At 61.0% G+C, this 16,253-nt stretch overlaps 1 protein-coding gene across 5 annotated transcripts in view; it reads left to right on the forward strand.

Annotated features, from left to right (window-relative positions):
- Window positions 1-16,253, forward strand: part of SHANK2 (SH3 and multiple ankyrin repeat domains 2) — a 399,303-nt gene that overhangs the window by 240,949 nt on the left and 142,101 nt on the right. For all 5 annotated transcript variants that reach the window (XM_062195675.1, XM_062195679.1, XM_062195676.1 and 2 more), the window contains one exon: window positions 7,920-7,995. In XM_062195675.1, the coding sequence (XP_062051659.1) occupies window positions 7,920-7,995 (76 nt within the window). The remainder of the gene's footprint in view (window positions 1-7,919; window positions 7,996-16,253) is intronic.

A 16,253-nucleotide genomic window follows, 5' to 3' on the forward strand; every position in this document is an offset into this window, starting at 1 on the left:
CTCCACTGCTTTCCAAGGAGCATTAGCAGGGAGCTGGATTGGAAGTGGAGCAGCTGGGACTTGAACCCACGCCCACGTGGGATGCCAGCACTGTAGGCAGCAGCTTTACCGGCTGCTCCACAGCCCTGGGCCCTTAATATTTTCTGTCTGCAGTTCAGTGAGTCTGTGGACAGTGGACCTGCAGATGCAGAGGCCAGCTGTGTCCAGGAGCTGGAGGCCGGAGGCTAGAGCCTTGGAGTGTCCAGGACAGGCTCCTTGTTGGGGTCGGGGCCGCCAAGCCAGGATCCGAGGTGAACCCTGGGAAACCACCCAGGGCGACCGCGGGGCTGAGACAGAGCTCTTTGGTTGGCAAGAAATATAAAGCTCCAAAGACTCCCGTGTAAGGACCCCGGGGCCTCTTCTGGGCCGACCACGTGGCCCCGCCTCCCTGTGTTCTGGAAGCAGGTGGAGCGCTGAGGCGCCTGGTCACACGCTCCCTCCCTGCCCCGGGGGCAGCCTGAGCACCCATGCTCAGATGTCCTCGGATCAAGCAGGCAGACAATGAGCACTCCTAGTCTCCAGAGAGGGGGTCTGGGTGGCCAGGCTGGCACGAGTGCCATCTCCTGAGCCAGTCAGCCCCCACCAGGACCTCATGTGGTCATGGCCCGGGAAGGTGCCCTTCTGTGGTGCCACACGTGGGCAGCAGGTGTTTTCAGAGATGGAGGTAGACCAGAAAGACCGAGCCAGGTTCCCGGCTGTCCCTGAGAGCTGCACTGGGCCAGGTGTGGGGAAGGGGCCTGTTGGTGGTGTGGTGACTCTGCCCCCTCCTCACCACAACCCAGCAGCATCAGTCCTGCCACTGGCCTCGGGTCCCAGAGCAGAAACCTGGCTTGGGTGGGGGGCTATCGGCTGCCTGAGGTCAGACAGCTGGCAGAGAGTTCACTGAGTTTGTCTTGTCTGAATACAGACTATCGTGTGCACCTGCTGCGGGTCTGAGCTCAGGCCTGTGGAGGGGCGAGGGACGGCCCCGCAGAGGAGGTGGCTGGGCTGTAAAGGGTCACCGTGTCTGGGGGGGCTCGTTCCCACCGCCTTGATGGTGTCACTGGGCCAGTGCTCTTCTCCACATGGCCCCCTGCCCCTACCCCCGGCCCTGCGAATGAGTGTCGGGTCTTTCAGAGTCGTGAATTTCTTGGGGGAAAGTTCCTGTCACTTCTTTTGCCAGGAGCACAGTCTGGGATTCGGGGCCACTGGATCCTTCCCGGCTGCCCCCTTGTGGCTCCCTTGCCAAGCTGTGTGGCATCCCCGTCTCAGCTGCTCTGCCTAAAGGGCTATTTTAAATCCTGACAATCGGAAGCTTGTCATGCAATCTGTCATTGCCTTTCACAGGTCCCAAGAGGTATATGAAAAGGAATTTCTAGGTTTGTTTTTTTTTCTTCCCCCCTTTCAATGTAGATTTTTCTAGGCCACACTCAGAGCACGGCTTTTGGGGCACTCCAGCTGAACGCTGCCTGTGTGGGCTGCTCAGCCTCACGGCGTCTCCTGGGAACAGGAACAAGTCCCTAGCTACATGGAGGGGAGAAGAACGGGAGCCCGGGGGGCTTCAGGCCCAGGCATCTGTTTCACAACCGAGCGGGTGACGGCCCTGGCCAGGGTGGGCATGGGGTTGTGGGCTTGGAGGAGCGTGGTGGTCACCATGGCACCCGGGAGGCGCTGACCCTGCATTCCGCCTGCCGTCTTCGCCACGGCAGACACAGGGAGAGGCCCCCGGCACTGAGTGGGAGCAGAGGGTGCGAGGGACAGTGGGTTTTATCCATCTGCGTATTCCGTGGTCGCTGGACCCTCTGCGTGCCCGCTGTGTTGCAGGAGCTGGGGGTATGGCAGGGCAGTGAAATCCGCGCTAGGGGAAGGACGTTCTAGCCAGGACAGCAGCCCGGAAGCGCAGGTTCACTCACTGCCTTCGAAGGAGGAAAGGAGGCTGCTCCACCTGCTTCACCTGCTGGGGAGCCCCGGGGCGGGGGGAGCGGTGGCAGGGGAGGGGGAAGAGCTGGGGCTGGTGCCGTGGCTGTGGCGCAGCATCTTAAGTCCCCGCCCGCGGCGCCTGCGTCCCCCATCAGAGGACTGCTCTGCTTCTGATCCAGCTCCCTGCTCACGCACCTGGGAGTCAGTGGATGATGGCACAAGTGCTGGGGCCTCTGCCACAGCGTGGGAGATCTGGGTGGAGCTCCAGGCTCCTGGTCAACCTGGCCCAGCCCCAGCTATTGAGGCCATTTGAGGAGTGAACCAGCGGATGGGAGATCCCACTCCCTCTCCCCGCCCTTCCCCTCCCCCTCCTTCGCTCACTCCCTCCCTCTTTTTCTTTTTCTGTCCTGCCTTAAAATAAAAATAAATGAATCTTTTTAAAAATTAATGTGTTTATTTGAAAGGCAGAGTGACCGAGAGAGATCTTCTGTCCACTGGTTCATTTCCCAAATGCCCGCAACAGCCAGGGCTAGGCCAGACCAAAGCCAGGAGCCGGGAACTGCGTCTCCCGTGTGGGTGCAGGGACCCAAGCCCTTGGCCATCATCCGCTGCCTTCCCAGGTGCATGAGCAGGGAGCCGGAGCAAAGCAGCTGGGACTCTGGGAAGCCGGCATCCCAAGCAGCCGTGTCAGCCGCTGTGCCCACCCCGACTGGCGTCTCTCCAAAGCCCATCCCGTTTGCTTCAAGAAGAGCGGGTCAGCATGGAGAGGGCACAGGATCGGAGAGAGACTCCTGCGCCCACCCAGGTGACAGATGCTGTTTGCTCTGCCTTTCAAATGAATAAATAAACCTTATTAAAAAATGCAGACCAGGCGATGCCACGTGGCTCTGCCTGGTCGTCCTCACCGGCCACCGCTCCCCCACCCAGGGCAGCAGCCAGAGCAGCCTCCTCGTGCCCTGTGCCGCAGGGCTGCTTTCCTCACGGCCTCCAAACAGTGTGGCTCCCGGGAACCTGGCTGAATGCCTACTGTGCGACGGCCTGCTGGGAAGCTTGGCCTTGACCTCTACCCGGTTAAGAAAGCAGTGGAAACAATGGTTCGCTCCGGGGGGCGAGCTGGTCTGCCTCCCTCCCCATTAGCCCTGGGGCCTCTCCGAGACACATAATGACGGTGGTCGTCATGATGAGGGTGATGATGTGTGCCACACACCCCCACACACACACACCCCTGCCACGCACACCCCCCATACACACACACACCCCATATACACCTGCCACACACACTGCCATACACACCATACACACACACACCCCATATACACCTGCCACACACACCGCCATACACACCATACACACACACCCCTGCCACGCACACCCCCATACACACACACCCCTGACACGCACACCCCCCATACACACACACACCCCATATACACACACTCCTGCCACACACACCCCCATATACACACACCCCTGCCACGCACACCCCCATACACACCCACCTGCCACACACACCCCATACACACCTGCCACACACCCCCCCACACACACACCCCTGCCACGCACACCCCCTATACACACACACACCCCATATACACCTGCCACACACACCGCCATACACACCATACACACACACCCCTGCCACGCACATCCCCCATACACACACACCTGCCACACACACACCCCCACACACACCCCTGCCACGCACACCCCCCATACACACACACCTGCCACACACACCCCTCCACACACACCCCCGCCACGCACACCCCCCATACACACACACACCCCATATACACCTGCCACACACACCACCATACACACCATACACACACACCCCTGCCACGCACACCCCCATACACACACACCCCTGACACGCACACCCCCCATACACACACACCCCTGACACACACCTGCCACACACACACCCCATACACACACACACCCTATATACACACACTCCTGCCACACACACCCCCCATACACACCTGCCACACACACCCCTGCCATGCACACCCCCATACACACCTGCCACACACACCCCTGCCACGCACACCCCCATACACACACACCCCTGCCACGCACACCCCCCATACACACACACACCCCATACACACACACCTGCCACACACACACCCCTGCCATGCACACCCCCATACACACCTGCCACACACACCCCTGCCACACACACCCCCATACACACACACCACTGCCATGCACACCCCCATACACACACACCCCTGCCACGCACACCCCCCAATACACCCCTGCCACACACACCCCATATACACACACTCCTGCCACACACACCCCCATACACACCTGCCACACACACCCCTGCCACGCACACCCCCATACACACACACCCCTGCCACGCACACCCCATACACACACACCTGCCACGCACACCCCCCATACACACACACCTGCCACACACACCCCATACACACACACCCCTGCCATGCACACCCCATACACACACACACCCCATATACACACACACCCCATACACACCCCATGCACACACACCCTGCCACACACACCCCCCATACACACACATACCCCATATAAACACACTCCTGCCACACAACCCCCCATACACACACACCTGCCACACACACACCCATACACACACACCCCTGCCATGCACACCCCCATACACACACACACCCCATATACACACACACCCCATACACACCCCATGCACACACACCCCATATACACACACACCCCATACACACCCCATGCACACACACCCTGCCACACACACACACCCATACACACACACACCCCGGCCACGCACACCTCATACACACACACTCACCCTGGCCATGCACACCCCATACACACACACCTGTTGTGCACACACACCCCGGCCATGCACACCCCCCACACACACACCTGCCACGCACACCTCATACACACACACCCATGCACACATGCCCCTGCCATGCATACCCGCTACACACACACACACAGGTTCCTCTATGCTCTCCTCTCTGCCCTGGGGACTAGAACCTCTGACCTCAGCCAGGGCCCTGGACCAGTCATCTCTCAGCACCCAGGGCAGTCACACCCAGCAAGGAGGAGCAGCAGAGGCGTGGGCAGCCCTCTGCCCCTGCACAGCTTTGGGAGCCCCTATGCTTACCCCACAGAGGTTCACCCTCGTCCCTCCAGGGCCCCACACGTGTGTGACCTCCAGCTGTGCCACATGCCGTGTGCCCCCGCTGGGTCCCTAGCCGAGTCCGTGGACAGTCAGCCCTCTGCTTCCTCACCTCTCTCTGCCTCTCATGCAGAGTGCAGGGCCTGGCTCCAGGGGGTTAGGTGTGTGCAACCTGCAGGGTTGGGAAGAGGGAAGGGGGACATCTGGGTGCCAGCTCAGGGGAGGTGGGAACAGCACCCTGGCTGGAGAAGGGCCCTTAGCTGAGGTCAGCAAGCGTTTACGTTGTGTATCTACTTGGAGCCGGACAGCAGGTGTCTTGGCCATTTTCTGTCGCTGTAGCTGGGTAACGTAGGAGCGCGTGTCGGCCCGGCTCCTGGTGCTGGAAGCCGCCTCTGAGGAGGCCGTTCCTGCTGGTGACGACTCTGCAGGGCCCGGAAGGGTGCAGGGCGTCCCCTGGTGAGGCAGTGCAAGGGAACACCCGTCTTCATCTTCATCGGCCACTAACGCCCCCGAGGGACCCACGCTCATGGTCCCGTGACCACCTGCAGTCCCAGTTACCTCCCAAAGGCCCTGCCTCCAAGCTGCACTTCTATCTGACCAGGGGCAGAGGGCTCCAGGTCCCAGCCTCTGAGTGTGGATGGAGGGGCCTGTGGGGCATCTCCCGGGGGCCAGGGAGTCTGGGAGTTGCAGCATGGAGGCCGAGTCTCTCTCTCAGCCAGGTGAGGATCCTGGCCCTGGCAGGCCCAGGGGGTAGGGGGGAAGGGGGTGGCTTTGTCTTGGCAGCTCTTACTGTCCTCATCCCTAAAATGGGTCCAGTTGTGCCAGCCCCGGGGGCGCCCAGGAGGCCACAGAGCGTGGTGCGGGGGAACTCAGTGTTTTAGTGACGGTGCAGCACTGACAGGCAGGCACCTAGCAGCCCCACATTGTCCATCTCCCCGGGGGCCTTTTTACGTACAGTGTAACAAAGCCGCCCTGTCTGCAGTGCGGACGGCTTCCTCTCCAGGGCTCTGTGTGCAGTAAGTTGTTTTGTTGGTCTGTAGCTTTGTCTCATCGGCTGGCAGCCTGTTTGGTTGGAGGCCGTCGCCTGCGTTACTTGGATACCAGAGAGAGAAGCAGGTGATGAGTGATGGCCCAACGGAAATGGAGTTATTCCTGCAGATGAGAGGGGGCCACCCTGGCGGCACTGCTGGCCGGCTGGCCGACCGGCCGGTGTACCCCTGTGTGGGCCGCACAGTGCTCCACAGGGCCTGGCGCACAGGAAGCACCCGGCGGCTGCTCGCGCATTGTCAAGCTTTGCATCTTCAGAGCCTCGGGTGGAGAGGCCGTGGCAGCCACGTCACGAGGGCATGTCTGTGCCGCCTGTCTGATAAGGCAATGCCAGCTACTGTGATGACGTCCACAGTGCAGCCTGATACAGTGGACGCCTGATCCCCGCCCCTGCCCAGGGCGCAAGGACACAGGCATCTTGATTTCACTGTGGATGCCACGTTCCTCCAGGGCCTGAGTTCTGAGCTTGGAGCTGGCAGAAGCAGAAGGGGAGAAGAGGGGAAGCACCTTCCCCCGCTGTGGTCACATGCCATTGGTGGGGACTAGTCACATGGCCACGCCTGGTGCAAAGGCAGCTGGGAAATGTAGTCCAGCTGTGGTCACATGCCATTGGTGGGGACTAGTCACATGGCCACCCCTGGTGCAAAGGCAGCTGGGAAATGTAGTCTTGGGCTCACCAGCTTTTGCTGCCCAGGAGGCTAACTCCACACTTTGTGGGAAAGGAGCACGCAGGGGCCAGTGTTGTGGCGAAGTGGATTAAGCCACAGTTTGCAATGCCTGCATCCCATATTAGAGGACTGGTTTGAGTCCCGGCTGCTCCACTTCCAATCCAGCTCCCTACTAGTGCACCTGGGAAAGCAGCCAATGATGGCCCAAGTGCTTGGGCCCCTGCCACCCACATGGGAGACCCTGGATCCTGACTTGGGCCTGGCCCAGACCTTGGCCATCGTGAGCATTGGGGGAGTGAATCAGCAGATGGAAGACCACACTAGCACTCTCAGCCTTTCAAGTACATAAATCTAAATAAATACATAAATAAAGCAAGAGAAAGGGCAGTGTGCCTTGGGGGGACCGCGAGCACTTCTGGGCATAAAAGGAGCCCGTTCTGTTCCCAGTACTCTCGCCCGGGCTCGCTCTTGAGCTGCACATGTGGGGCCTGGCATCTGGGTGGAGCCTGCCTGCCAGCAGCGAGGGCCTCCGGAGTTTCAGTTTTGAAGCCGGCAGCGTCATGTCTGTGCCTCTTTGCAGGATTTAGCAGGGAAGCTGGGGGGAGGGGGTGGGAGGAGGGATTTCACTGGGAGGAAGATACCCAGACAGCAAACCAGGGTCCCTCCTAGTTCTCGTGGCCCCCTACATGCACACAGCCCTAGCTAATGGTGGCTCGTGTCACTTCCCGCTAGCCGTAGTCCAAACCTGCCGTGTCAAGTGGAGCACTCACTCGGGAGTCACCGTCCTGTTTGCGAAGTGCGCTCGCTCTTTTGTTTCCAGGAGAAATCGGGACGAGAACCACAGACGCTCTCTTCCCCTGTGGCAGCCACCTGCGGGCTCTCAGACTCACCAGGACACTGGCTGCCTCAGAGGCCCACTCCGGCAGCTTCTGCTGCCTGCCTGGGCCGTCACTGTCCCCTGGACGGTGCCAGGGCTCTGTCCTCCTCCCTGGCCGAGGCCGCCGGGACTGCCTCTGTACTGGCCCGCGGCACCAGGGGTCAGGCCGTGCGGGTTCGGCGTGCGGGGCCGAGGCTTTGCTAACCATTTCTCCCTCCTCTCCGTGCAGAAACCCGTGCGGACCGCAGCAAGAAGCTGTTCAGGCACTACACGGTGGGCTCCTACGACAGCTTCGACGCCGTCAGGTAAGCCGCTGCCTCCTTGGGCACAGGAGCCCTCCGTGCGGTGGGTGCGTGTTGTCTCACTGGAGCGCCCCTGTGGCTGGAGTGAAGCCGGGGGCCGCCCCAGAGGAGGCGGCCGGCCCGGCTTTCGGTGGGTGGGGGCGGGGGGCATGGGCAGGGAGCGAGCAGCCCCAGGGGAGAAGGGTTCTGGCAGAACGTTCAAGTGTGGACTCACACATCTGCCTGTCCTGTGCTCATGGCTGTGGGGGCAGAGCTGAGGAAGGTGGGCGGAGCCGCTCCGCCCAGTGCCCCCACCCTGCCCCCGTGGGGTCTGTTTGGTTTGCTCAGAGCCTTGCACCTGGCTCAGGGCGCAGGGTTGGCTTCCGCGGGGGATCCACGTTCTTGCAGCCGACACCGGGGGGACGACTCAGGTCTGCGGGGGCCTGAGGTTAGGGTGGGGTCTATTGGCCTGCTCAGGGAGGAGGTGCCCCTCCCGCAGTGGTGCCCCTCCCGCGGAGAACAGTAGCATCTCTGTCCGTGTCGGCTGCTCCGGCACTGAGTGTCCCCCTGCCCGAGCTCCGCCTCCACGCTGGGCAGGACCCTTGTCTGTGGGGAGCCCAGGCCCCCACCCCACGCAGCATTCTCAGCGTGTGATGCACAAGAGGAGGGGAGGCTGGGAGTGGGCACACAGGGCTGGTGAGTCCTGGGGCCAGCCCTTTGCGAGAGGTCCAGCCTGGGGCTTCTCCCCTGGCCCCGGGTCTGTAAGGAGGGGCTCGGGCCCGCCCGGGTTAGTTTGTTTTTATGGAGGTAAAATCCGCCTGACGTGAGCTTTGCCACTGTAAAGTGTGTTCACAGCCTGAGGCACGCCCGGCCCCCGGGGGCCCCTCGGTGGGTTTGCCTCTCCAGGGTGTTCTGTGTAGCGAGCCCACAGGGCATGTGGCCACCTGCTGTCATGGGTCCGGCTGTCCAGTGTCTCCCATTGTTGTGGAGAAATGCACACCACGGCGCCTTCTTCGTCTTCGCCTCTCACAAGGGCGTGGCTCAGGGGCACGGAGCACAGCCACGCTGCTGGGCAGCCCTCACCACCCCATCCCCCAGACACCAGCCCGTGGCGACCCCGTTCCACCTCCCGTCTCTGAGTCTGTTGCCCTCTGCAGCCCACATACATGGAATCCCGCAACGTCCATGTGCTTCCCTCGGCGTGGCGCCCTCGGGTCCAGCCATGCGGCAGCGTTGTCCAAATCTTTAGGTGCTTTTAAGGCCGGATAACCTTCCCCAGGCTGGTCCGTTCACCCCCTGGCGGGCGCTTGGATTGCCTCCACCCTTGGCTGTGACAAGTGGTGTCGCCGTGGGCGCTGTGTTCAGGTATTGGTTCGAATGCGTTTTCAGGAGCCGGCCTCCTGGGCAGACTTGGTTCTGACGCCTGCTTCTTCCCCAGCCTGCCTCGCATCCTGGGTGTGCTGTAGCACGAAAACCACGCCCAGGACAGGAGTCGGGCACTGCCCACTGTCCAGTCTTGCCTCTGATAGTCCATTCTGTGATCTTGTAGCTGGGTAGCGTCCGTGGCCTGGCCACGTGCATAGCCACAGGAACCAGCAGCTCCCAGAAGGCAGGCCTGACCCTAGCTGCTTCTATTGAGTTCTAGTTTGGGCCAGATGGGTCATTTCGACAGCAGCAGGAGGCCACGTGTGCAAGTGGACCCTGGGCAGGTGGCCACGGCCAGCTGGACTCACGTGGTGCTTCTGTTGTGGGGAGAGTCTTGGCGGAGCCAGCAATCCACAGTGCCTGGGGCCCAGGAGTGACCAGGAGGGTTCTCGCCTCAGTGGCTTCTAGGGCCATCAGGGGGGTTCGGGGACAAGGCTCTCTGAAAGCTGGAAGGGTGCAGGCGGTAGCTGGCCCTCAGGCCGCGGCAGAGCCGGCTTCAAGGGCAGAGAGCAGCGGCCAGGTCAGCCCTGGGGTGCTGGCTTTGGAAGCGGCACCTCCAGGGCCGCCTCCCCACAAGGGCACGGAGCAAGGACTTGCTGTCTTGACCCTGAGGCCAAGCTGGCTGGGGTCCCCTTGCAGAGTGTCCCACGTGAGCAACAGCAGATGGGGTGTGCCGGGGCCGCAGCCTACGGCTCAGTCCACTGACCTGCGGCTCCCGTGGCGGTTCAGCCGGTGACGGAGCAGGCCACCGGAGGGGCTGAGCTGCCTGCCCTCCCGTCCTCTCTTAACGGAATCACTGAACCCCAGCCCCGCCCCTAGTGATTCCGGGCACAGACGGAAGCCTTCGCTTTACATCTGCTCCGAGCACCTGCTGTGCCAGGAGGCAGGCCACAGAGAAGACAGGCCGAAGGCCACAGCCAGGTCCCTGGTGACTTCTGAGCTAAGGTCAAAAAGCTCCTGCCCTGAGCAAAATTAGGGGTCAGTGGTGCCTGCCCCAGTGAAGGAGGGGCGGCGCGGCCTCGCGCACCTCGATTATGTAACAGACATGGAGTCCGGAGGGCGCTGTGTGTCCCTTCCCCCCACTCCGGGCCCCAGCACTGTCTGGGCTGACCCTGAGTGACCTGGAGATCAGGTGTGTCATCCACCTGCTCGGACACTGAGGCTGAGGAGCGAAGGCCAAGGTGAGGAGCTTGCCTGAGGTGAGGTCCAGGCAAGGGTGTGGCTGCCCCAGCCCGGCCCCAGAGGGAGGCGCAGACAGAATCCTGACCTCCCCGAGCGCAGCTGGGGGGCCCAGAACCGAGTTCCCTTGGGTGACGCGTGACCACCTGAGTCTGTCCTTCCAGGGTGCAGGAGTTAGGCCGAGGACAGCTGCTGTGTTGGAGACCAGACTGTGAACTTGGCCGGGACGACAGAGGGCGGGCAGTGCGGGAGCTGGCTGCTGAAGAGGTGGGCGGGTCTCAGTGCCCCTGGAGCCCCAGCCCCTGGCGTTGGCGGGGACAGCCGAGCGCCGCTTATCTGATGGAGCAGGCGGAGAGCATGTACAGGGCGAGCACGCCGCAGCGTCGGGCTGAGACAGCCAGCAGCTCGTTAGCCTACTGCAGAATTCCTGCTAGAAACGGCCTAACGAGCAGCCGGGAGCCGGTGCTGCGCCAGCATTGGGCAATTATCCTCTGTAGGCGGCGGGGTTACGGTCGGGGCAGGCAGAGTGTGGCAGGGCCGCCCCTGCAGGTGCAAACGTAATTAACAAAGACGGGGTCAGGAGACTGGACGCAGACCTGCTCTGAGTCTGCGAGGGGCTTCTCCCCTTCTGGCCTTCCCCCACCACACTACAACCTGCTCTGGGGGTGGGGGGGCCCAGTGGCTCGACACAGCCACTCACAGCCACTGGGCCCCGGTGCTCCAGCCCTGGCCTTCCCTCCACGCGCCCTGAGTGCGTAGGAGAAATGGGGTCCAGACATGGCAACGTCGATCAAGGTCATGGTCAGGCAGGACTTCGTCAGTATTTCAATGGCATTTTAAAAATGTCTTTGGGGCCAACTTTGGGGCCTAGCAGGTAAAGCCAGCACCTGCCACACTGGGATCCCACGTGGGCGCCAGTTTGAGTCCTGGCTGCTCCACTTCCATCCCAGTAGAAGATGGCCCAAGTGCTGGGGTCCCTGCCACCCACGTGGGAGACCCGGATGCAGCTCCTGGCTCCTGGCTTCAGCCTGGTCCAACCTGGTTGTTGCGGCCATCTAGGGAGTGGCGCAGTAGGTGGAAGATCTCTCCTTCTCTCTATCTGTAGCTCTGACTTTCAAATAAATAAGTATGTCTTAAAAAAAAAAGTGTTGAAAGAAGAATCTGAATCCACTCCCTTCGATAAGATCGTCAGCCTTACCAGCATAGGTCACCCAGGAGGAGTCCACCTGAGGCACAGGGGAGATCTCAAGATCTCACACGGAGCTGAATAAGTTCCATCTGTCCATCTGTCCGTCCATGCACCACGCATCCATCCTCCCACCACCCGTGTACCCATCCCCCCTGCGTCTGCCCTTCCACCCATCCATCCCCCATCCCCCCTGCGTCTGCCCTTCCACCCATCCATCCCCCACCCCCCATCCTCATCCATCCATCCACCCATCCAACCAACCAACCATTCACACCTCCACCCATCCAACCCTGCATCTGCCCATCCATCCCCATCCCCCACCCATCCATCCCCCCTGCGTCTGCCCTTCCACCCATCCATCCCCCACCCCCCATCCTCATCCATCCATCCACCCATCCAACCAACCAACCATTCACACCTCCACCCATCCAACCCTGCATCTGCCCATCCATCCCCATCCCCCACCCATCCATCCCCACTGCGTCTGCCCTTCCACCCATCCATCCCCCATCCCCCATCCTCATCCATCCATCCACCCATCCAACCAACCAACCATTCACACCTCCACCCATCCAACCCTGCATCTGCCCATCCATCCCCATCCCCCACCCATCCATCCCCCCTGCATCTGCCCTTCCACCCATCCATCCCCCATCCCCATCCCCTTCCATCCATCCATCCAACCAACCATTCACACCTCCACCCATCCAACCCTGCATCTGCCCATCCATCCCCATCCCCCATCCATCCATCCCCCATCCCCATCCATTCATCCCCCACCCCCCATCCATCCCTATCCCCCATCCAACCATCTACCCATCCCCCATCCCCCATGCATCCATCCCCCATCCCCCCATCTACCCTTCCATCCATTCAGCCAGCCACTCGCCCCTCCAACCCTGCGTGTGCCATCCATCCCCACGCCTCTGTTGTCATCCCTGCATCGAGCCACCTACGCCTGTGTGCGTCTGCCCATCCACCGCACTCGTCCATCCGCTTGTTTGCCCCATAGTTATCGAGACCTGAATATTCTGGGAGCTGAAGATACTGAGGCAAACAAGATAAGTACGGTCTTTAACCTCACGTGTCATCGTCTGATTGGGATTTAGCTCCCTAAATTCAGACAGTTACCCCAGAGTCTTATGTGAGTGGTTAAGGCATGCATGGAGGAAGGGGGGAGACGTGATCTGAGAGCAGGTGCACCCCTGGAAGGCAGTTCTCCCCAGGGCACACGTGTTACGCTGAGCAGGGCCGGCTTCCCTCTGCTTCCGTCTCACCCTGTGGTCCTCCGGCTCTGTCAGGCGCCAGACCAGTGGGCCTGCCCGGTCTTGGACTGCGAACGTTCCGACTGCGGGCTCAGGTAACCCTCTTCCCTCCAGGCAGCCCCTCTCAGGTACTCGAGTTGTAGTAACGGAAAGCTGACTCACGGACAGCTGATTAGTGATGGTAGGACCAACCAGAGTTTCACTTCGTGGTTACCGCCATGAACGAAGTGAGTGGCAGGTGATGGAGCCCCTGGGCAGGGGGTCAGGGAGGGTCCCTCTGAAGAGGTGATTTCATTTTTTTTAAGGTTTTTATTTATTTACTTATTTGAGAGGTAGAGTCACAGTCCATCGGTTGGCTCCCTTCCCAAATGGTCTCAACAGCAGGAGCTGTGCCAGTCTGAAGCCAGGAGCCAGGAGCTTCTTCCAGGTGTCCCACACAGGTACAGGGCCATCTTCCACTGCTTTCCCAGGCCATCAGCAGGGAGCTGGCTCAGAAGAGGAGCAGCTGGGAAGCTGGCACTGCAGGCAGTGGCTTAGCCCACTACGCCACGGCACCCGCCCCAGGAGGTGACTTCTGAGTTGAAACCCATGGGTTGAGAAGGGCCAGCAGGTACAAAGGCACTGAGGTGGAAAGAGGACCTGGCAGTGCAGGAACAGCAGTGTGCTAGAAGAGAGTGGACTGTGTAATAGAGGGAGACCAGGCGCTCAGCAAGAGGGGCTGGACGTCCTTGTACCCACAGGGGGCGGCAGTGGGCCTTCAGCCCGAGGGTGCTGTGCTGTGTGATCTGACCTTCGCTGGAGGAAAGCGGAGGACAGATGGGGACCGGCTGGGAGGCTGCTCGACATCCTGGCCAGTGCTGATGGTGGCTGGGGCTGGTGGGGAGGAGGGGACCGTGCGAGTGGTGGGTGGGGTGTAGTCAGAGTGGAAAGGGCCCGCGGAGCTGCTGGACATGGGGGTGAGCGAGGGGATGGCTCGGCTCATCCTCTTAGCTTCTACAGGGAACAACTTCCTGGAGGCGTGAGGGCACCGGGCCCCACCCTCACTGGCAGTGAGGTCCTCAAGGCACCTACCCCACACATCCAGAGCTCTGTGCACCGCGTCCCACCCTCCCCGGGGTGGGGGTAGGGTGTGCCCCTGAATGCGGCCAGAGAAGGGGCTCCGAGAGCCGAGCTCGCCTTACCTAGGGCAGCCCGCAGGGAGAGGTTCGGAAGCGGGGTGGGCTGCAGACGCCGTTCGGCAGCTGCTGGTTTTTGTGGGGCTCCGCTGTCATTTCTCCATATTTAGACGAGTGCTTGGGAACGCACGTGGTGGAAGTCTCAGCAGGGACGGAAACGCTAGCGTGTGATGAGCGAGTGTGTCTTCCAGCCGCCGTCTCTGCCGTTGACGTCCTGCGGCTCCTTCTAGACACACACCCGCATACAGAAGTGTACCTGTGCGTCCCCTGGGGCCGTGTAGAGCCCCTGAAAAATGAGCTGCTCTGAGCTTGCTCTCGGACCTACTAGCCGAGAGCCACTGTGTGACCTCGGACAGCTCGCCGTCCCTCTCTGGGCCCTCAGTCCAGCGGCTTGCAAACCAGCTGTGCTGGCAGCTGGCCCCGTCCTTGCGGCTGGGCTCACGTGGAGGCTGGGTGGGAACACCTCTAGCGCGTGCAGCTCCCGGGAGGCGCGTGCTGCAGCAACACAGAGGGGTGCTGCGCCGTGAGCCGCGTGTGTGGGTCCCCAGCTTTCCTTTGAAAACCTAGCTTTTGTTCTGTGTGTAGGTAGTAAGAACGGAACGGCAGGCAACGCCGACTTCCTGCATTCTCCTCCCATCATGATTTGGTATTTTTTTATGTATTTTTTATTATCCGTTAGGCTTGGAAAAGACAGATCCAACTCCGAGCGTGTTCACTGGCTGCGTGCAGACTCGCCTTCTCCTGCCTCTGAGCGATGCTTGGGCTTGGCGGCTGATGAGAGTGTCCACGGCCGTCCCTCTGGACACGGCCTGGGGCGGCGAGCGAGATGACTTCGCCCTTCATCGCTGGGCACTCCACTGCGTTCCCTTCCTGGGTGCTTTTGGCGCTGGGGAGCCCGAGATGGAGGTGGCCGTGGGCACAGTCGTGGCCACCATGTGGCCAGCCCTGCTGCTTCCCCAGGAAGGTACATGCAGCCACCGGGGACTGGCTGTCGGTCCCCAGGGTCCTGGTTTCTCTCCAAATTGCTCTTCCCTGTGGCGTCCATCGCCATGGACAACACAGTGCCCACGTGGGAGTCTACCTCCCCCTCCCACGAGGGCCGCAGGAGTCCTGTCTGCCCCCCCCCCCCAAATCTGTCCTCTCTTGCGTCTGCCTGCAGCCATGCTCTGGGCTTGAAGTCTCCCTCCCTCTACGGATTTTGATCCAGGTATTCCATGAGCATAATAAGAACGGTTGATCAATTAAGCAAATCGCGCAGCCGAGCCTGGGAGCCGAGAAGAAGCGCAGCCTTCCTGCCTCATCCATCCGCCAGCCCCACCTGGCTGAACGGCCAGGGCTGCCTTCCTCTGCCGTGTTCCCGTGGAGAGCTTCGGCGGCCGTGTTCTGACGGAGGCCTCTCTGGCTCCACGCTTACCCCTTCTTTCTTAGCTGGGGAAGGTCAATTCTGCACTCACCCCTTGAGAGCTCCTGACTGCCTGTGGACAAGCCTCTGGCCGCCCCGTGTCCCGTGCCGTTTTAGGCAGCACCACTTAGCCCTGTATGTGGATACGTGTTTAGGTCTTGGTCTGTCCGTAGGCAGCGTTCAAAAGTGAGGCCCGAGCAGAAAGCGTGACATTCTGTGAGCACACGGGTGTGTACACAAGCTCTGAGAATGGTCCTGGGACTCCAGTTTCTCCCTACACATCCAGGCTTAGTTAGGGCTTTCCTGATGTCACAACCCGGTGGGTTCTTCCTCCTTCTTCTCAAAGCAGTCCCACATTTTAGTTTGATGTTAGAGCCATAATTTTTGCATGAACTACTTTCCCCCTGGGGCTTTCTGATGCCTGTGTGTGAGAGAGAGAACTGGATCTTTACATGCCACCGAGACATCACCGTGTCTCTGGGACCCTTCCCGTTCTGTGTGACGGCCCCTGATGTGTGCGGCAGTTTGGACTCGGGTCCCAGAGCACAGACCCGCTCTACAGTTTCCCCTTGTTGAGCCACCAGGCTGGTGTGTCATCTCTTGGGCTTTGCCCTCGTCCTGCTGGGACACATCCTTAAGTAACCACT

The sequence above is a fragment of the Lepus europaeus genome, chromosome 7 (assembly GCF_033115175.1).
Source record: "Lepus europaeus isolate LE1 chromosome 7, mLepTim1.pri, whole genome shotgun sequence".
Lineage (NCBI taxonomy): Eukaryota > Metazoa > Chordata > Mammalia > Lagomorpha > Leporidae > Lepus > Lepus europaeus.